Genomic DNA, 25,441 nt, shown 5'->3' on the forward strand with positions numbered 1-25,441 from the left:
TATCTTCCTACCTTGTAACCAACAACATGAACATAAAGATAACTGGAACCATAACAGTCATAGCTGTGAACATAACCATCTCAACCACAACCCAACATACCCTACATTCCCAAAGTCAGAACTCTACGTCTGCTGCAAATGGATAGAAAGCATGCTCATGACCGAGAACGTGGCAATTCGAATTATTTTTACACACTACAGGGGGTACTTTTAGACCCACATGACATGAGACCACCGCCCACACACCCCGTCAGTTGCGAGTGATGATTCATGTACCAATCATTCACGTACCCACCCCGAATCTTTGTTCGCATGTCGAGTAATGTGGAGGCCACCTAGATCCCGAGCGTACGACGACTTACCGGGCACAATCTCAGGCACTTCTAACAACATTCTTGTAACACCCTGTGTTTAGCATAATGTATAATTACAGAATTAGCTCCAAATTAAAACTTTTTGAGAATAGTTAAGTAAGCTAGTATATGTACGTGGATGTGTATGTATTTTGGTACATACACACTCATGCATAATGGAGATACTAAATTAGGTAGTTGTTCCAAAGGTTGCTAGTGCTAGTTTGAACATGATCATTACGTTTAGGTTGGGTGGCATGCATTGTTTGGCCTTTATGGTTCTTTGTGTGGAGGTTTGAAGTGAATGTCTCTCAATTCAAACCTACTCTTAGATTCTAGTCAGCTCAAAATCAAATTCAGATTCAAATCCCCTTTAAACCAGATATCCAAAATGAATCAACTTCAATCTATTTGAAGTTGATCTTAACCCAAAGTTAGTCTTCAAATTCAAATTGCCAATTTAAATTATTCCAAACTCCATGTTTGTTTCTCTCTTTCTTTTTTTTGTCTCCTCTACTATTCTCCTCTATCCTCCTTTCCTTGGGCCGGTTTTCTTTTCTTTCTTTCCACAGCCCAAACCGGCCTCTTTCTCTCTTTTCTTTTGGGTGCGGCCCACGCCGGCGCCCGCGGCCCACCCGGCCGCCCTCCTCCCCTCCCGCGCACCTGGGCCGTCTCACGGCCCAGCTTCACGCGCACCCAGCCGAAGGTGCCTCTGGCCATGCCGCCTTCTCTGATGCCGACCCATCTGCCGCGCGTCGACCATCGCCGCACGCCCCTCTTCCCTCTCCTCTCTCCCTTCTCTTCCCGCCAGCGTTGCAGGCCACGTCGCCGGCCGCCGCTCTTCGCGGGACAGCTCCGCCCCGAGCCCATGCCTCGCCCTTCTCTCTGCCCCTACCCCAGCCACTGCGCTGGCGCCGCAGTACGCGTGCTAGCGGTAGCCTGCCTCACGTCGACCGGCCACAGGCCACCGCCGCCGCGTCGCGTGCCTCACTGCGCTCCACCTTGCCTCCGTCGACCCGCGGTGGACACCTACGCCCGCTCGCGTGTCCCTCGCCCTCGCCTTAGTGCCGCCTCCCCTCCCAGCTATAAATAGCAGGCCAGCACTCCCTCCTTACCCCTTTCACCACTTCTGCCACCGCCGCCCCGTTTCTCGCCTCGGTACTGCTCACCGTCGACCATACGCCACCACCGACGAGCTGCCGAGGAGGACCTTAAGCCGACGCTGCCCGCGTGCCACCATCTGTTGGCCCGAAAAGCTCGACGGGAGTTGCCTTCGTGCGAAGCCCGAGCCGCCGTCATTCGTAGTCCCCACCGCCGACCACAGTCGCCGCTTGCCACCGTCCGACCTCACTGGTGAGCCCCCTAGCCTCCCTAGAGTCCCTAGGCTAGCTAAGTAGGCCACCCCATGCGCCAAATTCGCTGATAGCCGCGCGCCGACGCGTTTGTGGTTCCGCCACCGCGTCTGGTCGCCGTTGGCGCATGCCTGTGTCGTATATGTGTTCACCGGCCATCGTGCCGAGTTCTTCGGGACTGTGAGCCCCGTTTTCTTGCAGGAAGAACGCCTCCCCGTGCAGGGGAGGTGCTGCCAAATTTTGCCGCGCCACCGCTCCCCCCCCCCTCCGGCGCTGATCTGACACCGCCGCCGCCTCTCACCGTCGTCGCCGTGCTGTCAGTCGAGTTCGTCGTGCCGCGTAGTGCCCCGGCGTCTAGCTCTCGCGGCGAAACCCTAGCGGAGACTCGTCGTCGGCGAGCTTCTCCGCGCCACGCCGCCGTAGCCCTTGCCACCGACGCCAAATCCCCCTCCCCTCCGCCGCACGCTGCGCGCGTGCGCCGTGGGCTGCCCTGCCGCGCACCCCCGCTTGGCCCACCGACCGACCAGTCGACCAGGCCGGCCTGTACCGCAAATGGGCCATGTCTAGAGGCCATAGGCCGCCGGCCCGATGACCCTGTAGGCCGCACTGTGCGAGCCCATTACTGTAGATCCGAGCCAGGCCCAGGCCCGGCCCATCCAGGCCCGGATGGAGCCCAAGTGGGCCCCACCTGGTCACTGTTCATATGGGCCCCTTTCACTGTTCAGTGGGCCCCACCCATGAATAGTGTCTTTCCATGTTTTCTAGATTTAAATCTTCTGAGAGCCGTAACTTCTCCGTTCTGGCTCCGATTTCGGCGATTCTTTCGCCGAAATTCATCAAAAATCAAGATCTACTCATTGATCACCTCGTGGTGTTAGTTAGGACTTGTTTGGCTTTCCATTTGGTGTTAATTGGTTCTTCGCTAGTATAGCTCGTATTGATCGTAGTATAAATTACAGAGGAACAAGAGCAAGAGCAAGGACATCTATTCTGCGAACTCTGTGCTGGGAGTGGTAGAGCTGTAGAAGATCCCGACTTTGATCAAGACCAAGAAGGAAACTCCGGGGGAGGCAAGTCCTATTCCCTTGATCATACTGAACTTATGATTTACAATAATCTACATGATCAACTAAAACTGAAAATACTACTGCATATGCTATGTATTACGCTTTTGCAATTATTCGTAGTAGTTAATCCTATCAACACTTGCCATGCCTTAACTGCTTCACCCAGAACACATATCACCCTAGGATTACCTGTTGTTAGCTATATTAACAATGGAAGACGCCTTGATATCTAGCATGCTTAGGATGGAATACGTCTTCTCGGAGGCGTCGCTTTTAAACTGCATCTCCTCGGAGGTGACAAATTACCATTATCCAATATTAAAGTCATATGCCATGAATCTTGATGGATATGAATTCTGTGATAGATGTGAGATCCTTGATGGTGTGTGAGATATGGTGGGAGATGTGTGAAAACTGGTGAAAACTGTTTTGGTAGGGGCAGGTAGAGTAGTCCTCTGTGGGAGGGGATGCTCTTGGGGGTTTGAGGTATCTTGGGTGAACTCAGTGCCAAAGAAGACACCTGCCTCGATCGCTTAAGGACCGAGTCATATCACCGCCATGCCTTAGCAACCACGTACATCCACACATCTTGTATGGGCAGGACTTGACTTTCCTTTCACTGGACTGGGTCGGACATCATACCAGGAGGCTGGGAGCAGCGAGCAGTCAAGTTACTATGTGTTCCCTCTGACTTAAGGGGTCTAGATCGCCGGCTTAGGCTTAAAAAGGGAATGCTGACCTTCAGTGCATGGATGCGGCAGTACTTGGGCGTAAAACTCGTGGAAAAGCCCGGCAGGAAAGGTGATTGGAGAGTCTCGGTATAATTCGCTCCTCTGCTCGCTACAGTGGGAGGCTGAGTATATCGTGTGGGTAAAGCTGTACAACCTCTACAGAGTGTAAAACTATTCGAATAGCCGTGTCCGCGGTTATGGACATGCGAAAGCATGGTCACGCTTGACTAGACTCAGGGCGCGTGTGTCTTGATGAGTGAGTGGGTGGACTAGATGTCCGTATGGTGATGTTTCGTGGCTCGATACCACCAGAAGCTGTGTGGTACTAGGTGTACACCAGATGTGATAAAAAGGGACTGAGGAGTGAGGTATAGCCCCTCCCAGGACCGAAAACCCTCAGATAAAGCTTGTTACTGGTTTTGAACTATTAAAAGAGTTTTAAAGTTAATCATTGATGATACAACTGAATACCTGCAAAGATTGCTTTACGCTAAAACTATTCCGTAAAGCCTTATCCTTGAAATACTTCATTATGCATCTATGAAACCCTTGAAAGTAGTATAGGGCTTGCTGAGTACCTTTTGTACTCACTCTTGCTGTCATTCAGATGAAGAAGATAACGCCGACTTTGCCGGGGGTGAAACCGGAGACGAAGAGTAGTCTAAACGTCATGTTCGCACCCTCGCTGCTTGTGGCTTGGGTCCTTTTTTCCGCTGTGCTTTTCATGAAGGCCGCTAGGCCATATTTGTAAGGGACAATATGGTTTGTAACTTAAAGTACACTATACGTTAATGTATTGTACGAAGTTTGACTGTGATACTACAACTGTTGTACTGTGCGTATCAGCTACGTAATCCAGGGACTGATACAGGAGGCACAGGAGATCCCGGCAGCGCGGATCCCACAGGAGTGGTATCAGAGCCACGCTTGGTTGTAGGACGTGACCTTAGGATAGCCTTGTCGTGTCGGTGTGTTTGTCAAAAACTATGTTATAAAACTTCCTTCTCCGATACTTTCTGGCTGTTTAGTTGGAGTTGTTGTTCTGGTTCTGATCTGCCTTTTTCCCTGGCAGATGGAGGGCGAGGACTGGACGACAGTTCGTTGTGAGCAGACGCGATGCTTCCCCAAGATGCTGTGGGAATCCTGCATACGCTTAGGGTACACCAGACGCCCCGAGTACACTGGACGGGAGTACGAGGAGTACGGCTCCCAGATGTGCGAGGTGTACCTGCAGATGTTCGACTGTTCGAGGGACTCCAGTTTGCAGCCGTGGCGCTACCACACCCTAGGCGTCCGGTACGCTGACACCTACCAGCTGGCAGCCAGTCAGGCCCTTCAGCACCTTTGTGGGATCCACGTGCAGGAGGTGTCTCGTGGGCCGATGAGGCACTTGCCTGCGAGTGCGGGCCAGTACGCTACCTGGTGTACGCGTATGTCAGCAATGGAGGACTCAGGGCGCGGAGACGTTGAGGACGATACCACTGCAGCAGTTACAGCTCAGTACGTCCACGCCCAGGAGCACTTGTATGACGACTACTACCGGCTATTCGAGGGTGCCCGTCAGAGGGCAGTGGAGTCAGAGATACGGGAGCGAGCTCTCCGTGTCTTGCTGGATGAGGCCAGAGTCCAGGCAGCAGATGCGGAGGACCGTGTGAGGAGGTACAGTGAGGGTTGGCAGAGAGCAGTGAGGGCCCACACCCGGGACCTCAACAGAGGGCACGCCATGAGTGGCTCCCGGACCAGGACTACAGCAAGGAAGAGTACCTACCGTCTACCTGCGAGTCGGACTCAGGACGTCTTCATCGCAAGTGTTCCCCTCTTACCAGTTTGCATAGCAGAGGCCATAACAGATGGCCGGGTCGGACCTTTTCCAGTCCCAGCTGCCACTGGAGGTTTAACACCCGCAGAGCCGATCCAGGATGGAGATATAGAGCTACCAGACGACGGCTCTGAGGAGGAGGAGGACCCCAGCGAGCGTGAGTTCGTTAGAGACAATGACTTCGACGTGGGCAGGGCCACCGACCTCGCCACTACCTCGAGGCCGGCAGGGACTTACACTCCTACTAAGTCAGCCACTGGCAGTACCGCTGACAGGTTTCCAGGCGACGCTTGAGGACGTCACGTCGTGACTAGCTAGCAGTAGGAGTAGGTCCTGACATAGCTTTTGTTGTAGATAACCATGTGGTCAGATGCTTGCGAAGCACGCTTTTGTCGTTGTAGATCGAGAGCTTTTGTGCTAGTAACCTAATGGAGATAGTCCTAGGTTTGTTTAATACATGTTGCTTGTATAAGATATGATGTGTTGCTTCTTGTTTGTATCTTTGATTGTGTGGTTAGCCAGGATATCCTTGCTTCTATCTTGCTTGCCCCTGCCTTATAGCTGTATCTCAGCTTTTGCTCCCCCTCTTATGACTTAAACAGATGGACTCGTCTGAGGGATCTGCCCGTCGTCAGGAAGAACGCCAGATAGTGCCTGTTGGTGGAGTCCACAGGGGAGGATCTCGCTCGGGAAGCACCGATGGATCCCGAGGAAGGTATTCTGGAGGACAGTACCGAAGGAGAGACAAGGGTGCTAGTCCGTAGCACAGTCATGAAGTCCACCAGAGCCACAGTAGCAGTCAGGGGACTCAACTACCCCCACCACCAGAGAATGATCTTGTAGCAGTAATGGCAAATCAGACCCGACTGATGGAGGCTATTGCCCAAGCTAGCCTGAACAATAGAGGCTATGTGCCTCAAAGCAAAATGGCGGAGTTCATGAGGATTCGACCTCCAAGTTTTGATAGTACTAATGATCCCCTAGAGGCTGATGACTGGCTCAGGGCGATCACTAGGAAGCTACAGGTTATCAACTATGAAGGCCAGGAAAGGGTGAAGCTTGCTGCCCACCAACTCACTGGGTCAGCTGCAGAATGGTGGGAGAATTACTGCGAGGCATCAGTTGATGCCGAGGCCATCACCTGGGATGAGTTTTGTGAAGAGTTCAGGAGGTATCATGTGCCAACTGGGATTATGGAGATGAAGGCTGACGAATTCCGTGAGCTGAAGCAAGGACCGATGACCGTCAATCAGTATATCCGGAAGTTCATCCGCCTTTCCCGATATGCACCAGTGGAAATATCAACTGACAAGAAGAAACAAGATCGTTTCAAGAAGGGACTAAGGCGTAGCCTGTATATTCAGCTGGTGCCTGTCATCTACCCTGACTTTAATACTTTAATGAACAAGGCCCTTCTGCTAGAAGAGGCTTGTGCACCTCTTGAGGCAGATAAAAAGAGGAAATTTGCTGAACGGAAGCAGCAGGGTGGTAGGTCTCAGGGAACGAGTTTTAACTCCAGGCAGAAGACACAATATCGTCAGCAGCAGACCATGCAGTATCCAACTACGGGGTCCACATCCCGTACAACAGCATCAACCCATCATAGTTCCAACCCAGGACAATCTCAGCAGAGCAGTTCTCAAACACCAGTATCTGCGCAGAGGACATGTTATATCTGCCACCAGCCAGGACATTACATGAAGGATTGCCCCCAGGCTAACCTGAACAATGCACCAGCCCGTTCAGCCCCAACTGGCGGAGCAGGACGAGGAGGAAATCGGTCAGCAGGACAATCCAGGAATGTTGCGCAAGGCCACGTCAACCATGTTGAAGCTCAGGAAGCTCAGGACGCACCGGAAGTTGTACTCGGTGAGTTTCCCATTAACTCAACCCTTGCAACGGTTTTGTTTGATTCTGGGGCTTCGCATTCGTTTGTCTCTTCAAAGTTTGCTACACTGCATAAGTTGCCTACTGTGGTTCTTAAGAACCCTAAGATGGTTCAATCCCATGCGGGAAATATCCTGTGTCGTTTAGGATGCCCCCGGGTTAAACTCCATTTAAGTGGGGTAGAGTTTCTAGCAAACCTGGTAATTCTAGATTCAAATGGAATAGATGTCATTATGGGAATGAATTGGTTGACCAAGCACCAGGGCAATATAGCCTGTGCAAGCAGAAAGGTTACACTGGTCAATCACAAAGGGGTCAAAGTAGAGTTTGAGCCCAAGAATCCCCGGACTGACCCAATGGCATACAGTATGGCCGAGCAGTTAATTGAAGATGTGCCAGTAATATGCGAGTATCTAGATGTGTTTCCTGATGAATTACCTGGTATGCCACCGGATCGAGAGGTGGAGTTTGTGATTGATCTCTTACCAGGGACAGCCCCAATTGCCAAGAGACCTTATAGGATGCCAGTTAATGAACTGGAGTTGCTGAAGGAACAGATTAGAGAGTTGCTAGCAATTGGCTTCATCAGACCAAGTTCTTCACCTTGGGGTTCGCCAGTTCTTTTCGTAGAAAAGAAGGATGGGAGTCAACGGATGTGTGTGGATTATCGCTCCCTGAATGAAGTAACCATCAAGAATAAATATCCACTGCCAAGAATTGATGATCTATTTGATCAGCTCCGAGGGGCTATATATTTCTCGAACATAGATTTGAGATCTGGGTACTATCAAATGAAGATCAGGAAAAGTGATATCCAGAAAACCGCCTTTGTGATGAGGTATGGATTATATGAGTTTACAGTTATGTCGTTTGGACTAACCAATGCCCCGGCATATTTCATGAATCTGATGAATAAAGTATTCATGGATGAATTGGATAACTTCGTAATAGTATTCATTGATGATATTCTGGTCGATTCAAGGAGTGCAGAGGAGCACAAACAGCATCTGAGAGTGGTTATGGAAAGGCTAAGAGCACACCAGCTTTATGCCAAATTCAGTAAATGTAAGTTCTGGCTTCAAGAAGTGACATTTCTCGGACATGTTTTGATGGCTCAAGGAGTCTCAGTAGATCCTTCCAAGGTTGAGACAGTAGTTGACTGGATTCAACCAATCAATGTCTCGGAAATTAGAAGCTTTCTAGGAATGGCAGGTTATTACCGCAAGTTCATTGAGGGATTCTCGAAGATAGCCAAACCAATGACGAAGCTTCTCCAGAAAGACGCCACATTTGAGTGGGATGAAGCCTGTGAAGAAAGTTTTCAAGAGCTAAAGAAGAGGCTGACTACAGCCCCAGTATTGAAATTACCGGATATCCAGAGGGATTTTGTGGTCTATTGTGATGCCTCACGCCAAGGTCTGGGTTGTGTGCTGATGCAAGACGGCAAGGTTGTAGCTTATGCCTCTAGGCAGCTGAAGACACATGAAGAAAATTACCCAACTCATGACCTGGAGTTAGCGGCAGTAGTGCATGCACTTAAGGTATGGAGACATTACCTTTTCGGAAATAAGTGCGAGATCTATACAGATCACAAAAGCCTGAAGTACATTTTCACTCAGTCAGAGTTGAATCTGAGGCAACGAAGGTGGTTGGAGTTGATAAAGGATTACGATCTAAGTATCCAATATCATCCAGGCAAGGCTAATGTTGTGGCTGACGCCTTGAGTAGGAAAGTCTATAGTCATGGCCTACAAATGCAGGAGATGAGGCCAGAGCTTTTTGCAGAAATTCAGCATTTGGATCTACATATAGTACAAGGGCAAGCCCACACTCTAGTGGTGCGTCCAACATTAGAGGAAAAGATTCGTGAAGCTCAAATAGGAGATAGTGAAATTCTGAAGGTCAAGAAGAATCTTGGGTTGAATAAAGCACCTGGTTCCAGAATAGATCGACAAGGCACTGTTTGGTACAAAGATAGACTATGTGTGCCAGATAAAGATGATCTTAGGGAGTTGATTATGGATGAAGCCCACAACTCCCCCTACTCTATTCATCCTGGAAGTACCAAAATGTTCACAGATTTGAGACTCAAGTATTGGTGGACAGGAATGAAATTTGATATAGCAGGATTCGTTGCTCGGTGTGACACCTGCCAAAGGGTCAAAGCAGAGCACCAGAGGCCAGATGGGTTATTGCAACCACTGCAGGTTCCGACCTGGAAATGGGATGAAATCGGCATGGATTTTGTTGTTGGGTTACCCCGAACTAAAAAGGGTAACGATTCTATATGGGTTATTGTGGATCGTCTGACTAAGGTGGGCCACTTTATACCAGTCAAGACAACTTACAGAGGAGACAAGTTGGCAGAATTATATATTGATAATATTCTGAGGCTACACGGAGTACCAAGCAGGATTGTTTCCGATAGAGGTCCCCAGTTTACATCAAGATTTTGGAAAAGCCTACACACTGCCTTGGGAACGAAGCTAGATTTCAGCTCTGCTTACCACCCACAGACTGATGGCCAGACTGAAAGAGTAAATCAGATCTTGGAAGATCTTCTAAGAGCTTGTGTGATCACCTATGGTAAGGACTGGGAGAAAAGCCTATCTTATGCGGAATTCTCCTACAATAATAGCTATCAAGCTAGTTTGAAAATGTCGCCCTTTGAGGCCTTATATGGAAGGAGATGCAGAACACCTCTTCTATGGTCTGAAGTAGGAGAGCGCTTGCTTTTCGGACCTGTGTTGATTAAAGATGCAGAAGATCAAGTAGCCAAGGTTAGGGTGAACCTTAAAGCAGCTCAAAGCAGACAGAAAGGTTATGCAGACAACCGAAGGAGGGATCTGACCTTTGAAGTAGGGGACTATGTCTACCTCAAGGTATCCCCGATTAGAAGGACTCGGAGATTTCAAGTCCATGGTAAATTGGCGCCTAGATATGTGGGGCCTTATGAAATACTTGAGAAGGTTGGAGTAGTGGTCTATAGGTTGGCACTTCCTGCAGAGATGTCAAATGTTCATGATGTGTTTCATGTCTCACAGTTGAGGAAATGCCTGAGGGTTCCAGAGGAACATATTCCTTTAAAAGTAGAGAGTTTGCACCAAGATCTCCAGTATAAGGAAAGGCCCGTTCGAATTTTGGACGTGGCAACACGTCAAACCAGAAGAACAGCTGTCAGGTTCTGTAGAGTACAGTGGAGTAATCATACAGAAGCTGAAGCAACATGGGAACGTGAAGATGAACTAAAGAAGGAGTTCCCAGATCTATTTAAGGGACTTTCTGAATCTCGGGGTCGAGATTCCATTTAAGTGGGGTAGATCTGTAACACCCTATGTTTAGCATAATGTATAATTACAGAATTAGCTCCAAATTAAAACTTTTTGAGAATAGTTAAGTAAGCTAGTATATGTATGTGGATGTGTATGTATTTTGGTACATACACACTCATGCATAATGGAGATACTAAATTAGGTAGTTGTTCCAAAGGTTGCTAGTGCTAGTTTGAACATGATCATTACGTTTAGGTTGGGTGGCATGCATTGTTTGGCCTTTATGATTCTTTGTGTGGAGGTTTGAAGTGAATGTCTCTCAATTCAAACCTACTCTTAGATTCTAGTCAGCTCAAAATCAAATTCAGATTCAAATCCCCTTTAAACCAGATATCCAAAATGAATCAACTTCAATCTATTTGAAGTTGATCTTAATCCAAAGTTAGTCTTCAAATTCAAATTGCCAATTTAAATTATTCCAAACTCCATGTTTGTTTCTCTCTTTCTTTCTTTTTTTGTCTCCTCTACTATTCTCCTCTATCCTCCTTTCCTTGGGCGGGTTTTCTTTTCTTTCTTTCCACAGCCCAAACCGGCCTCTTTCTCTCTTTTCTTTTGGGTGCGGCCCACGCCGGCGCCCACGGCCCACCCGGCCGCCCTCCTCCCCTCCCGCGCACCTGGGCCGTCTCACGGCCCAGCTTCGTGCGCGCCCAGCCAAAGGCGCCTCTGGCCATACCGCCTTCTCTGATGCCGACCCCGCTGCCACGCGTCGACCATCGCCGCACGCCCCTCTTCCCTCTCCTCTCTCCCTTCTCTTCCCGCCAGCGTTGCAGGCCACGTCGCCAGCCGCCGCTCTTCGCGGGACAGCTCCGCCCCAAGCCCATGCCTCTCCCTTCTCTCTGCCCCTGCCCCGGACACTGCGCTGGCGCCGCAGTACGCGTGCTAGCGGTAGCCTGCCGCGCGTCGGCCGGCTACAGGCCACCGCCGCCGCATCGCGCGCCTCGCTGTGCTCCACCTTGCCTCCGTCGACCCGCGGTGGACACCCGCGCCCGCTCGCGTGTCCCTCGCCCTCGCCTTAGTGCCGCCTCCCCTCCCAGCTATAAATAGCAGGCCGGCACTCCCTCCTTACCCATTTCACCACTTCCGCCACCGTCGCCCCGTTTCTCGCCTCGCCACTGCTCACCGTCGACCATACGCCACCACCGACGAACTGCCGAGGAGGACCTTAAGCCGACGCTGCCCGCGTGCCACCATCCTTTGGCCCGAAAAGCTCGACGGGAGCTGCCTTCGTACGAAGCCCGAGCCGCCGTCATTCGTCGTCCCCACCGCCGACCACAGCCGCCGCTTGCCACCGTCCGACCTCACTGGTGAGCCCCCTAGCCTCCCTAGAGTCCCTAGGCTAGCTAAGTAGGCCACCCCATGCGCCAAATTGGCTGATAGCCGCGCGCCGACGCGTTTGTGGTTCCGCCACCGCATCTGGTCGCCGTCGGCGCATGCCTGTGTCGTATCTGTGTTCACCGGCCATCGTGCCGAGTTCTTCGGGACCGTGAGCCCCGTTTTCTTGCAGGAAGAACGCCTCCCCTCCGGCGTTGATCTGACACCGCCGCCGCCTCTCACCCCCCCTCCGGCGCTGCCAAATTTTGCCGCGCCACCGCTCCCCCCCCCCCCCTCCGCGCTGATCTGACACCGCCACCGCCTCTCACCGTCGTCGCCATGCTGTCAGTCGAGTTCGTCGTGCCGCGTAGTGCCCCGGCGTCTAGCTCTCGCGGCGAAACCCTAGCGGAGACTCGTCGCCGGCGAGCTTCTCCGCGCCACGCCGCTGTAGCCCTCGCCGCCGACGCCAAATCCCCCTCCCCTCCGCCGCACGCTGCGCGCGTGCGCCGTGGGCTGACCTGCCGCGCACCCCCGCTTGGCCCACCGGCCGACCAGTCGGCCAGGCCGACCTGTACCGCAAATGGGCCATGTCTAGAGGCCATAGGCCGCTGGCCCGATGACTCTGTAGGCCGCACTGTGCTAGCCCATTACTGTAGATCCGAGCCAGGCCCAGGCCTGGCCCATCCAGGCCCGGATGGAGCCCAAGTGGGCCCCACCTGGTCACTGTTCATATGGGCCCCTTTCACTGTTCAGTGGGCCCCACCCATGAATAGTATCTTTCCATGTTTTCTAGATTTAAATCTTCTGAGAGCCGTAACTTCTCCGTTCTGGCTCCGATTTCGGCGATTCTTTCGTCGAAATTCATCGAAAATCAAGATCTACTCATTGATCACCTCGTGGTGTTAGTTAGGACTTGTTTGGCTTTCCATTTGGTGTTAATTGGTTCTTCGCTAGTATAGCTCGTATTGATCGTAGTATAAATTACAGAGGAACAAGAGCAAGAGCAAGGACATCTATTCTGCGAACTCTGTGCTGGGAGTGGTAGAGCTGTAGAAGATCCCGACTTTGATCAAGACCAAGAAGGAAACTCCGGGGGAGGCAAGTCTTATTCCCTTGATCATACTGAACTTATGATTTACAATAATCTACATGATCAACTAAAACTGAAAATACTACTGCATATGCTATGTATTACGCTTTTGCAATTATTCGTAGTAGTTAATCCTATCAACACTTGCCATGCCTTAACTGCTTCACCCAGAACACATATCACCCTAGGATTACCTGTTGTTAGCTATATTAACAATGGAAGACGCCTTGATATCTAGCATGCTTAGGATGGAATACGTCTTCTCGGAGGCGTCGCTTTTAAACTGCATCTCCTCGGAGGTGACAAATTACCATTATCCAATATTAAAGTCATATGCCATGAATCTTGATGGATATGAATTCTGTGATAGATGTGAGATCCTTGATGGTGTGTGGGATATGGTGGGAGATGTGTGAAAACTGGTGAAAACTGTTTTGGCAGGGGCAGGTAGAGTAGTCCTCTGTGGGAGGGGATGCTCTTGGGGGTTTGAGGTATCTTGGGTGAACTCAGTGCCAAAGAAGACACCTGCCTCGGTCGCTTAAGGACCGAGTCATATCGCCGCCATGCCTTATCAACCACGTACATCCACGCGTCTTGTATGGGCAGGACTTGAATTTCCTTTCACTAGACTGGGTCGGACATCATACCAGGAGGCTGGGAGCAGCGAGCAGTCAAGTTACTATGTGTTCCCTCTGACTTAAGGGGTCTAGATCGCCGGCTTAGGCTTAAAAAGGGAATGCTGACCTTCAGTGCATGGATGCGGCAGTACTTGGGGGTAAAACTCGTGGAAAAGCCCGGTAGGAAAGGTGATTGGAGAGTCTCGGTATAATTCGCTCCTCTGCTCGCTACAGTGGGAGGCTGAGTATATCGTGTGGGTAAAGATGTACAACCTCTACAGAGTGTAAAACTATTCGAATAGCCGTGTCCGCGGTTATGGACATGCGAAAGCATGGTCACGCTTGACTAGACTCAGGGCGCGTGTGTCTTGATGAGTGAGTGGGTGGACTAGATGTCCGTATGGTGATGTTTCGTGGCTCGATACCACCAGAAGCTGTGTGGTACTAGGTGTACACCAGATGTGATAAAAAGGGACTGAGGAGTGAGGTATAGCCCCTCCCAGGACCGAAAACCCTCAGATAAAGCTTGTTACTGGTTTTGAACTATTAAAACAGTTTTAAAGTTAATCATTGATGATACAACTGAATACCTGCATAGATTGCTTTACGCTAAAACTATTCCGTAAAGCCTTATCCTTGAAATACTTCATTATGCATCTATGAAACCCTTGAAAGTAGTATAGGGCTTGCTGAGTACCTTTTGTACTCACTCTTGCTGTCATTCAGATGAAGAAGATAACGCCGACTTTGCCGGGGGTGAAGCCGAAGACGAAGAGTAGTCTAAACGTCGTGTTCGCACCCTCGCTGCTTGTGGCTTGGGTCCTTTTTTCCGCTGTGCTTTTCATGAAGGCCGCTAGGCCATATTTGTAAGGGACAATATGGTTTGTAACTTAAAGTACACTATACGTTAATGTATTGTACGAAGTTTGACTGTGATACTACAACTGTTGTACTGTGCGTATCAGCTACGTAATCCAGGGACTGATACAGGAGGCACAGGAGATCCCGGCAGCGCGGATCCCACAATTCTCACTCACACCTCGACTCATGGGTCAAATGAACGTGGCGACTTACGATACTTGGCTTACCCATCTCATATCCGGGTATGTGGTAAGTACAGAAAGTGCTTACACAATAATCGATGCTTAACCGATGTAAGCAGATTATGGAATCCGGGCTCCTCTCGAGACACTACTACAGAAATAGGCTTATATGTCGGCCCATCACTGTCGATTTCTTATGAGCCGGCAGTCATGGAATATCACTGCCAGTTCGTATCAAGGACTGGCACTAAAAGACCATTCGAAAAGAACCGGTAGTGAAAATCCACTATCACTGTCAGCCGGCTCTAGCCACCAACCGGCAGTGATAGTGGATGATAACTTATTTTAAAAAATTCATAACTTTTTCATACGAAGTTGGATGGGGACAAACTTTATATAAAAATTGTAGGCCTCGTCGAGAGCTACAACTTTGTAGTTGAAAACCTTTTCATTTGATGTCATTTAGATATCTAAATAATCGTTTGAAGTTTTAGATAGAAGATGTCAAAAGGATTGCATATGCTAATGTTATCACTAGTACTTCTATGGTGGGATGGTAAGGACGTATTGCGCGAGCTGAGAGGTTCTGGGTTCAAGTACCACGAACCGCATGCGCGCGTATTTCATGCGAAAAATCGCGTGACTTGTGACTTGCGCGGGCGTGGAGATTCCTCGAGTGCAAAAAATAAATTCAATCTTTCCGCCCCCAAAAAGATCGATTCGGTGCCCGACTATCACTGCCGGCTGAAACCTTCAACAAGCAGTGATAGTCGACTATCACTGCCCGCTGCCCGCTGCCGACTCCAAAACTGACAGTGAAATCCCTTTATAGGCCGACAGTGAAGGGGCTTTTTTATAGTGAGACCTACTCCTAGCACTGCCCACATCTCGTCTCATTCTCACATCTCATACCTCCTAACATCATAATCAATATTATTGTGAACAATAAGTAAGCCCTAAGCTCACGAACAATGGTTGAACCATCGCTCGACTTCTACCGATGACCTAAATATTGCTTAGCATTTTGAATAAAACTTGTAAGTTGGACAACAACATTGCTTACTAGGTTAAAAGGATAAGGATCATCAACAATTCAAGGTGAAGGTTCTACCATATAGGTTCTACCCATATAGCCCGACATTGGATCACCGACATGCAAAAACTTACCTAAGCAAAGACTCATCAATTTAGACTCCAAATGATTCAAATTGTAAGGTGCAATATGCTTAGATGCTTGCCTTGCTGCTTCAGGTGCTTCACTCACGATCAGAATCGATCCGGCATCAATCTCGACCATGAAGAACGGCGACACATTACTCTCTAAACAAAATACAAATGCATCGAATAAAATAATCAAATGATGGAAAAGTGTGCATATGATGCATGCTTGAACAATAATAAAGCTTTGTGTTTCAAAAATATTTGCAAAAGACCACCAAAAGATTAGGGTTTCAAAGTTTGAAACTCCAGACAAGGTAACCTAAGTACATATAGTCTTGAATGGCTGGCGGTCATGAAGTGATGGTCTGACCAGCAGCCAGCAGAGAGTTTTAGCAAATGGTGGTCTGACCAAAGTCATGGTGGCGGTTAGATCACCGACCAACGGTCAGACCAGCCCTAACAGCAGTCTAACTCCTATATATGGGTTTGAACTCGGATGTTCCGGTCCTAACTGGTAGTCAGACCGGCCCTAGCGGCGGTCAGACTGCTAGACCTTGCCAGTAGCGCCTTTGTGGGGTCGCGTCTAGGACTCTGGTGAAACTACTCCACAAAACTAGGGGAATGTTTTACATGGTCGTTTGGACGACATACATGGTCCGAACACGTGAAACCCCCAAAATAAGATCTAGATCTAGCTTCCACTAGGGTTTCACGATGAAAATCACAATGGCGATCACCTAGGGCTAGGAAATGATGAAAAACAGCAAGGGAACATTTACCTCGGCGTAGAGGAACTTCCTAGCAGATTGGAATCCTAAGAGGGGGTGAATTAGGACACTGAGAACTATTTCGGCTTCAAAAATAACACAAAATAAACTTGTATCAATTTCTATCAAATGTGCTCTAGATTTATCTAGTATGTCTACTCTATCGATCAAAGCACTTGCAACATATCCAAGAAGGTAAATGCTGAAATATAAATAAGGTAGAGAAAGTAAACTCGGCACAAGGATATTTTTCTGTGGTATCGATGGCATGAATATCACCCTTAGTCTATGTTGGAGCTCCACAAAGGATATGCTCCGGGTCGGCACGCGGTCGCGGCTCTTGAGCCACCAAATCACAAAGATAAGGCCTCCACCCGGATGAGCCACCAAGCCACTAAGGTAAGGTCTCATCACTAGTCTATCTTCTGGTTTCTTACCACCATGATCATTTCGAAGCTTGAGCCACCAAGGCAAAGGTCTCTGTGTCCCCGTATAATCGTCTTGCCCCCGCTCCACACCAAGTCGGAGGGTCAACAAGCTTGTCGGCGAGTCACCAAGACTCCAAGGTGTCGGCGTACCACTTGGTACAAGATTGGTTCACTCCTTGATCCACTCTCTAGGCAGCAATACCTAGCAACACTCTCTCTAGGCCTATAAGTACTAATCGCTCTCTAATGGTGTGGTTAATTGCCTTGAATGATCACTTTGAGTATTTTGGTGGCTTCGATGTCTTCTCAGGTGTACATGAATTTCTCTGGACTCCAGCAACACGCCACATCTTCAAATGACTGAGTGGGGTGGTATTTATAGCCTCAAATCCGCGCACTAACCGTTAACTCAACGGCTCTGAAAAGCTATCAACACCGAACGATCCGGTGAGAACAGTAGTACTAACACCGGATATCCGATGAGTACACTCTCACAAACTAACTATTGGAACTCCACTTAAGCCTCTGTGAACACCAGACACACTAGTGTATACTTCATCTCTATCACCGGACTATCCGATGAGTTATCCTTAGCCATCCGAGCTTTTCTTCCTTCTCTGTGTAAATTGCTCCGGTGTATGCATTCGGTACTCATCACTTCATCACCGGACTATCCCGTGAGTTGTCTTCATCCAACCGAGCCAATGCAACCCTCTCTGGAAATAATGCTCTGGTGGTACACTGCCTTCATCACCGGACCATCTGTTGGGTTGAACTTTGTTCTCCTTCTTTGCACTGTTCATTATCTGGTGTATTGTCTGGTATTCATTCCATTCGCACCGGACCATCTGATGGGTTGAACCTTCGATATTCAGTGGCTGCATCCTTCTCTGGTAATAATGCTCCGGTGGATTCATCCTTCTGATCACTAGACTATCTGGTGAGGCATATTCTTCAGCACATCACCTTCTCTGAAAGAATTGCTCCGGTGAGCACTCTGCTCAAACACCGGACCTTCCGGTGAGGTCTTCAGGCCTCTATCTCATTTGGCAAATATATTCCGGTGAGTTCAACACCTAGAGCACCAGACCATCTGGTGAGGCAAATCTTCCTGGGACTTCTCTAATGCAGTCCAACTTTGTTCCGGCTATGGTGACTTCTTCATGAATTCCATCCATGAGACCTACTAACATATATTTTTGACAAACATGTTAATCTCATTGACTATGTTGTTATTAATTATCAAAATCACAATCATAACCTAATAGGTCCATTTTTACTACATGAGCGCACAAAATATGGGTTAATTCTGGGACAACAAAAAATGACATGGACCTTCAAAAGTATGGCATGCTTGACTGCAAATTTATATCTACCCACTGGATCCTAATGTGAAGCTATAAGAAGACGAAGGAAAAGACCTAGAGGATGTAACCATGTATCGACAAATGATCAGGAGTCTCATTTGTCTCACACTGACTCGACTAGATATATTTTACTGAGTTGAAGTGGTCAGTCGATATATGATCAATCCAAAGAAACCTCATCTCGATACAGTAAAGCAGATTCTCAGGTACGTCAAAGGCACCATCAATTTTGGTATTATGTACAAGAAACAAAAGATTCTCAGATGGCTGGTTACCACGATGCCAACTATGCTGGAGGTTGTGGAACACGACAGTCAACCACATAATATTGCTTCAGCATTAGATCATGAGTATATCATGGTGCAGTAAGAATCACTTCAGAAATAATAATAGTTCATAATATTTGACCAAAAGTGTCATAGTTTGCTCTTGTGGAATGAGAACATGTTCAGGGAACTACATCCCATCCAGTAATAATACATGAAAGACAAAAAAGAACAAGTTCTGTTGCGCTCTCTTATACAATTCTGAGGCCGGCAAAGCAACTGATACAGAGTCAAAATTTTGTAATTATTTAGAAAACAAGAGCAGATGATTGTATCCCAGCAATGACGTAAGAAACTATATGTCAAGAGCAACCTCCGCAGATCTTGTAAGAAACTATATGTCAAGGAGCAACCTCCGCGGATCTTCAACCACATCCTTGATGCGGCGCAAGAACAAAACAGCTTCTCTGCCATCGATCAACCTATGGTCATATGTCAGTGCAATGTACATCATTGGTCTGGCAATGATGCTGACATCCACAACCACAGGGCGTTGAACAATGGAATGCATTCCAAGAATTGCTGACTGCATTGTTGTAAATTGTGTTAAAGGTGGTACTCTTAACACCGAATTTAATAAAAGGAATTTCTGGGTAGTCAAAAAAAGGGCACCTGTGGGGGGTTGATGATCGGTGTGCTGATAAGGCTTCCATAGACGCCGCCATTTGAGATGGTGAAGGTTCCTCCTGCCATCTCATCAATTGAAAGTGCTCCCTCATTTGCTTTCTTTGCAAGGTTGTTTATCCCCTTCTCAATGTCCGCGAAGTTCATTCTATCAGTATCGCGAATGACAGGCACAACAAGACCCTACAACAAAGAGTCATCCATATCATTATACCTGGATACGGACAAAAGATAGTTAGAGCATCCAACATACAGTAAAACAGGTGTCAATACCTTGGAAGTGCCAACAGCAACACTAATATCAATGTAGTCTCTGTATATGATGTCATCACCGTCAATGACGGCATTAACAATTGGCTGATTTTGAAGGGCAGAAACAGCAGCCTGCAAAAGCAAGTGGGATAAGCACCGCAAAATCCAACAAGTAACGGTTCAAACAGCTCATCTGATTGCCATTACCTTAACAAAGCAGGACATCAGACCCAACTTGACACCATGCTTCTCAACAAACTTATCTTTGTAATCAGAACGCAGCTTCATCATATTAGTCCTACAGCATGACACATACAATGAAGAAACAGAAGCAATAAAAAAAAAACTAAAGAGGAGTCATGTAGCAAACTTATTCACGGCACAGTGTTCAGTAAAGGAAAGAAAGACAAATAGAGCATTTGCAAAAACTATGCAGAAAGATGTGGGCTCAGTTGAACAAGCCAAGAACATTTATTCAAAATGATCAAGGCATCATGCTAACAATGGACATGAATGAGAGACGGTGTTAATTAAACTATTGAAGTATGTTGTTTGCGACTTGGAAGCAAGGGCCTGTTTAGTGTCAGAAGCCACGCAGCCATCCTAGAAACATAGCTTTTTATGCACTTACATGTCAACTTCGTTGAATGTAGTCAACATTGCAAAAGTGTTTTGGGAATCCTTCAGGCGATTTGCTATACGCTTCCTGAGCCTCGGCATGGGTACCTGCAATTTTATTGGTTAAACATCATATATGACACCAAAATATATAGTTCCATAACATATTGTACCAATTCTATGAAATCAAGTGATGGGTATGGACTTACCCGTCTCTCTCTTTCCTTCGGAGGGAGCTGAGGTTCCGAAGGGGAGGATTTTAGCAGTGGGGTGGTTAGCTTCGGTTCCTGGGTTTTGATGGGTTGTACTTTTGGTGATTTCTCCTCAACCTTGTCTTTCTCTGCGGGGTGTGGTGGAGGGGTCTCCTTCTGGGAGGTCTCTTTAGATGGTGCAATATGGGCCTCGGTTGGAGCAGCACTCTTAGATATGATAGCAACCTTGGTACCAGGAGTAACAGTGTCGCCTTCACTAGCAATGAACTGCAGAGCATCAATGTGGTGAGAAATGTAATCGTGCTACCGAATAGTTACCTGAAGGCAAGTTCTGGGGAAGCTTACAAATACGCAAATCACAAAAATGATGGAAAGGTGTTCACCTTTTCAATTACCCCAGCTTCTGGACTGGAAACATCTATTGTAACCTGAGAAACAAATGGGAAAGTTTTAATTCTGAGGTGTTCTAGAACCAAGAAGAGCATAGTAAACTAAAAGTAGAGTAGAAAACTAGCATGTAGGAGCAGATATCACCTTATCTGTTTCAATCTGCGCTATAGGCTCATCAGCTTCAACTCTGTCACCAGGTTCTGAAGAAGATAGCATGTCATGAACAGGAAGGAGGAAGAGAGGGGACGAGGTGGGGGTGCATACTCTTTAGGAAGTTTGCAAGGGTTCCATCAGTTACGGATTCACCCATGAAGGGCACAACAGCTTCGACCAAATCACCTTAAGAGGAAGAAAAATAAGAGTTCATAAAGCATTCATCAGGCAGCAATTTACAACTACTTATGCCCGCTACATGGCTGGTATAACCTACCATTCTCAGATGCAAATGATCTACTCCAAAGTTGATAAGGTGAAGCATTTGGAAGGAAATAGCATCCACTAAAAATCAATTAAAAGTCACACATTAGTCGAAACAAAGGTGGGATTTACTAACAGTGCGGTAACGAACTTGAAGAGAATAAGCGTATGGCACTAAAAAAGAAATATGCAGTCTATTCCGTACCGTGTTGGCTTTGAACATCTGGGAACACCTGCCATACAGGTTGCCGAAAAACATTAGATGCAACAACAACTATAATAATCAACATCTACATGAGCAGAGCTAGTAACCTTCAAGTAGCTGGGTGCTAAAATGTCTGACATGTCTGTAACTCCGTAAGAAACATAACGTCTGCAAGTGACATAACATCAACAAACAAAATTGAACAAAGGAAACTATATATGTTGCGAAAACAATAGAATGAATAATGAACAATGGTCGAATGCTATAAAACTTGTAAATAAAACTCATCCTCTAAGGATGGTGTGTAAGGCCATCTTCAGCAAATACTCTAAAAATTTGTCTCATATAACACTATTACAGCATCCCATAACATTATTATAGTACTCCATATTTTTTCCATCTTCAGCAACTACTCTATTTCCTATCTTCTATTACTCTCCCTCTCCTTTCGGACCCACGTTCATTCTCTATGAACAGTGCTAGAGATGAGAGAGAGAATCGGCAAATATGCGAACAGGAGAGGAAATCCTCAGCACTGTAGTAATGGAAAATGAGCCCACTGGAGCTTGTTTGCAGGATGCACGATACCATATCAGGCAAGCATTGTAGCACACGAAACCGACTCCGCTGGAGTTGGCCTAGCACATAAGCAATAATACAGATATCGGTATGGTTCTTCTCAGATTAAGAAGGGAAAACAAAACTGATACAGAAAATCCACTTAGAATAAAAGAGATGTAGTTTTAGAAAGTTGATTTTGGTTTGCAGATAAATGTCATTTTTGGTTATTGAGGCAGCATTTTTTCCCACCAAATAACCCTATTGATTGCATGCTGACAGTGGCTTTAGAATTTAGAGGGATAGTTACACATTGATAGGGGAAAGCAGCAAACAATGTCAAAAGCAAAGTATTAATCCCCACCTTGTTCGGCGTGCATGGAGCTAAAATGACAAGTAATTTGAACCGACGAAGTATTTGAAGAGCAGCACAATTGAGTTGCGGTATTACAGTTGATAGCAGTGACATATCACCACTCAACTCATGTGATACTCAACTAACCCTGCCATCCAAGACGTGTTCCAATCACCCCTTTTCTTCTGGAACAGTCAGACCAAGCAAACCGTGCATTGAAGATTTACTAGCAACATATCTAGTCTCAATTTCAGTTTCGTAGTATGTCAGAATTCACCCTAAAGAGCGCATCTTACAGTTGACACGACCATTGGTAACAAAACCAAACTAGTTGGCAGATCACCAATCCACCATCTATGCTTGTGTATCGCTCATTTACACGCGACAATTTGGCACCCAGATTTCCTCAACTAGGCCATTTAATACCCAGGCCTCAAGATCAAGTCCCTTCCAGACATCAGAATGCCCTCATGCAGGAAATGCCAATCAGGCCATGATGCGCAAGCAACTGTATGATCTCCAGTTGTTCGAGTATCCATCCTTGTTTAGTAATCCCTCTACTGGCATAACCAACATTACGTGACACACAAGAAAAAAAAAGGAAAGAAAAATGGTTTCTCTACGCCCTATACGAGGTCAAAAATCGACGAGTACCACCCATACAACGATCCAATGCATAATCGTTCGAAGGAACCAGAAGAAACACACGATCAACACTACCATACCAACCGAATCAAGCCGATCGAGCCAAACCGTGGCATCAGATCTCCCCGAGGGAGAGAGGGAGAGAGAGCGATGTGTGTGTGGGAAAGAAAGAGAATGTTACAGCGGTTGGGCGGCGGAGGAGGCGGGAGGCGAGGCGGGAGGCCATCCGATTAGCCGGAGATGGGTCTCGACGATCTGCTCCACGAGGGACGAGGGGAACACGCAAGAAAGAAAGGGGGTGGCGGCCGCTGGATTATTTACTACTTTTCTTCCCCTTTTTTCCTATCCTTTTTGTCTGGCTTTTCCGTCTTTCCGCAAGGGGTTTATTTGGACGAGAGCGAGAAATCTCTACTATTTACTAGTTACATGCTCACGTATTATAATGGGTATTAAAAATATTCACAAGGTAATATATATACGGGTAAAACACATACATTGCTTAGTAACAACCAGCAATTTGAAAAAAACAAACTTGATTGTCAGTACGTAATAAAACCTATAAGTTCTAGCTTATAATACAACTACCAACATCATCAATAATTAATAAGCATTTCCATGTCTGTCTGTTGGGCCTCAAAGGACAACATATTAAACTGAATCTGAAATTAAGCAAGCTGTAATAGTTTTTTTCAATTAAAAGTTGGAATAGATGTTCTGAAATCACAACTTAAATCATCATGGAAAATATATCACCAACACAAGTTGTTTCTTGCCCATCACCTTGACAAGAGAATCGGTGAATTCAGACCAATGCTACATGCATTTACTTTTGCTCCTTGTGACCGTCAACCAGGAGCCCTCCTTCATGAGGCCTAAGGATGTTGGCAAACTCCAGCTAATCCCATCAAGTTGTAATATTTAATTAACCCGTTCTCTCAAATTAATACAAATTTACATTGCATATTACCAAGAACAAACACATGTATTGTAACCATTTAATCCCACTACGGATGTTATTGACTATCTCCTTGATTCTCCATTTTAGTATATGTCCTTCAAGTCTATAAGTACACAAAGTGCCAAATCATTACTAGCTATAAGGATATCTATATAAGCTTAATGGGGGAAAACTGATTTAGGTAAATGGAAACCTGCTGCAGATCACTCATAGTCATAAGGAGCCTCAACCTTGCTTTTACCCTACATCCACAACAAATCTGGATAAACACACATTGCCATAAATCAAGAACTACATCGCACTGCAATATATCTCTCACCTGCGAATAGCAGTACCAAAGCTATGGTCTGAGAAAGAGTCTAGTATTTATGAAAATGGTATGCAATCTACAACCCAGCAGGGGTAAAATAGAGTTTGGCTTTTCCATAGCGTGACCTCATGATAATCATGTTCATAAATCAAATGACATAACAATTTACAACCATTACAACGTTTTGGGGACAAAATGATGAACTCTAAAATATGAATTACACATCAATAATTTAGCCACCAAACTATTTAATTACTTCAATCAAATTTGTTGTGATACTCTATAGCAATCAGATCGCATGAGGAGGAGGAAAGGACCACGAGGATGGGAATTTACGCCACCAAGAAATTGTTTGTTCATCTTATCCCTTTGTTGTTTTGGAACATCACAACAAGCAACCCTTTGCAAGAAATCAAGAAACACAAGAAATATTTGTGTTCCTCTTTTTTCTTCTTTTCTAAGGCAGCAACATATCCATATAAGCAAGTACTATCCATATTTTATTTCTCATTTTCTCCTTACTCTCCACAGCAGCAAGTACTCCCCGGGCAACAGGAACAATAATAACAGAAGCAAATACGAGGCTAAGCTTTGAGTAGAGCACGAGTTTACCAAGAATAACAAGAATCGTTAGGCTTAGAGCTAAGCACACCTTTGCCGAATCCACAAAAGAATATGGATGAAATTAAGGGAAAAAAAGATGAATAAGAGAAAGGAAGGGGAATACCTCACCAAGGCTAATGGGGAGAACATACACGCCTTGGCCATAGTGTGAGGAACGAGGTGCGCGGATGTCATATTGTAGCTCTGGAGCTAGTAGCTATATCAAGTTTGAGACAATGAGAGCATATGGTTTCTTATTGCCCTCCATGTCGATGATGGCATCATCAGCTTTACCTTGTGCCGAAAGTTGCCTAGCTCACTGATGCCATCACAAATTGATCCTACTTGGCATCATCCCTGACACAAGCGACTGGAGCTCAAAAGAGATGGAAACGATTTGGGGGAAGGAGAAGACCTAGAGATCGGTAGTTGGGAAAGTGATCATCGTGTGAAGCAGTTGCTTTATCCATGTGAGGTAGCTTTGAGGGTATGCCAGGGTTGTGATGGTATGAAGCGAGCGGGGATCAAATGGAAGGGGTGTGGATCAGGGAGGGAGCGGGTGGGTAGGGATGAGGGTGTTATCCTGCATGGCGTGAGTGTAGCGTTGGAAGGGGAATGGAAGCGATGGATGCACATCGTATAC

General features: G+C 46.9%; 1 protein-coding gene across 2 annotated transcripts; it reads right to left on the reverse strand.

Annotated features, from left to right (window-relative positions):
- Window positions 1–18,701: 18,701 nt before the first annotated feature.
- On the reverse strand, window positions 18,702–23,291 carry LOC133922089 (dihydrolipoyllysine-residue succinyltransferase component of 2-oxoglutarate dehydrogenase complex 1, mitochondrial-like). Of its 2 annotated transcripts, none has more exons than XM_062367255.1 (13): window positions 23,109–23,291; window positions 21,477–21,537; window positions 21,370–21,397; window positions 21,178–21,245; window positions 21,012–21,086; window positions 20,892–20,947; window positions 20,741–20,785; window positions 20,355–20,624; window positions 20,159–20,253; window positions 19,735–19,825; window positions 19,549–19,659; window positions 19,264–19,458; window positions 18,702–19,177 (listed from the first exon to the last, which is right to left on the reverse strand). In XM_062367255.1, exons 1-13 carry the CDS (start codon window positions 23,151–23,153, stop codon window positions 18,986–18,988), a joined length of 1,332 nt encoding a protein of 443 aa, XP_062223239.1. In that variant the 5' UTR covers window positions 23,154–23,291; the 3' UTR covers window positions 18,702–18,985. The 2 variants fall into 2 exon arrangements, with proteins under 2 accessions (XP_062223239.1, XP_062223238.1); XM_062367254.1 differs by having other exon boundaries at window positions 21,477–22,007; window positions 23,109–23,236.
- Window positions 23,292–25,441: the final 2,150 nt, after the last annotated feature.

Source organism: Phragmites australis, chromosome 6 (genome assembly GCF_958298935.1).
Source record: "Phragmites australis chromosome 6, lpPhrAust1.1, whole genome shotgun sequence".
Lineage (NCBI taxonomy): Eukaryota > Viridiplantae > Streptophyta > Magnoliopsida > Poales > Poaceae > Phragmites > Phragmites australis.

Excerpts from the sequence above, each read along its gene's own strand:
- LOC133922089 (XM_062367254.1), bottom strand. The coding sequence starts at position 21,657 with ATGAGTTTTATTTACAAGTTTTATAGCATTCGACCATTGTTCATTATT. Across the intron at positions 21,087-21,177 it reads ATCATTTGCATCTGAGAATG|GTGATTTGGTCGAAGCTGTT; the intron begins GTAGGTTATACC and ends CTTCCTCTTAAG. Across the intron at positions 20,625-20,740 it reads AAGCTGGGGTAATTGAAAAG|TTCATTGCTAGTGAAGGCGA; the intron begins GTGAACACCTTT and ends GATGCTCTGCAG.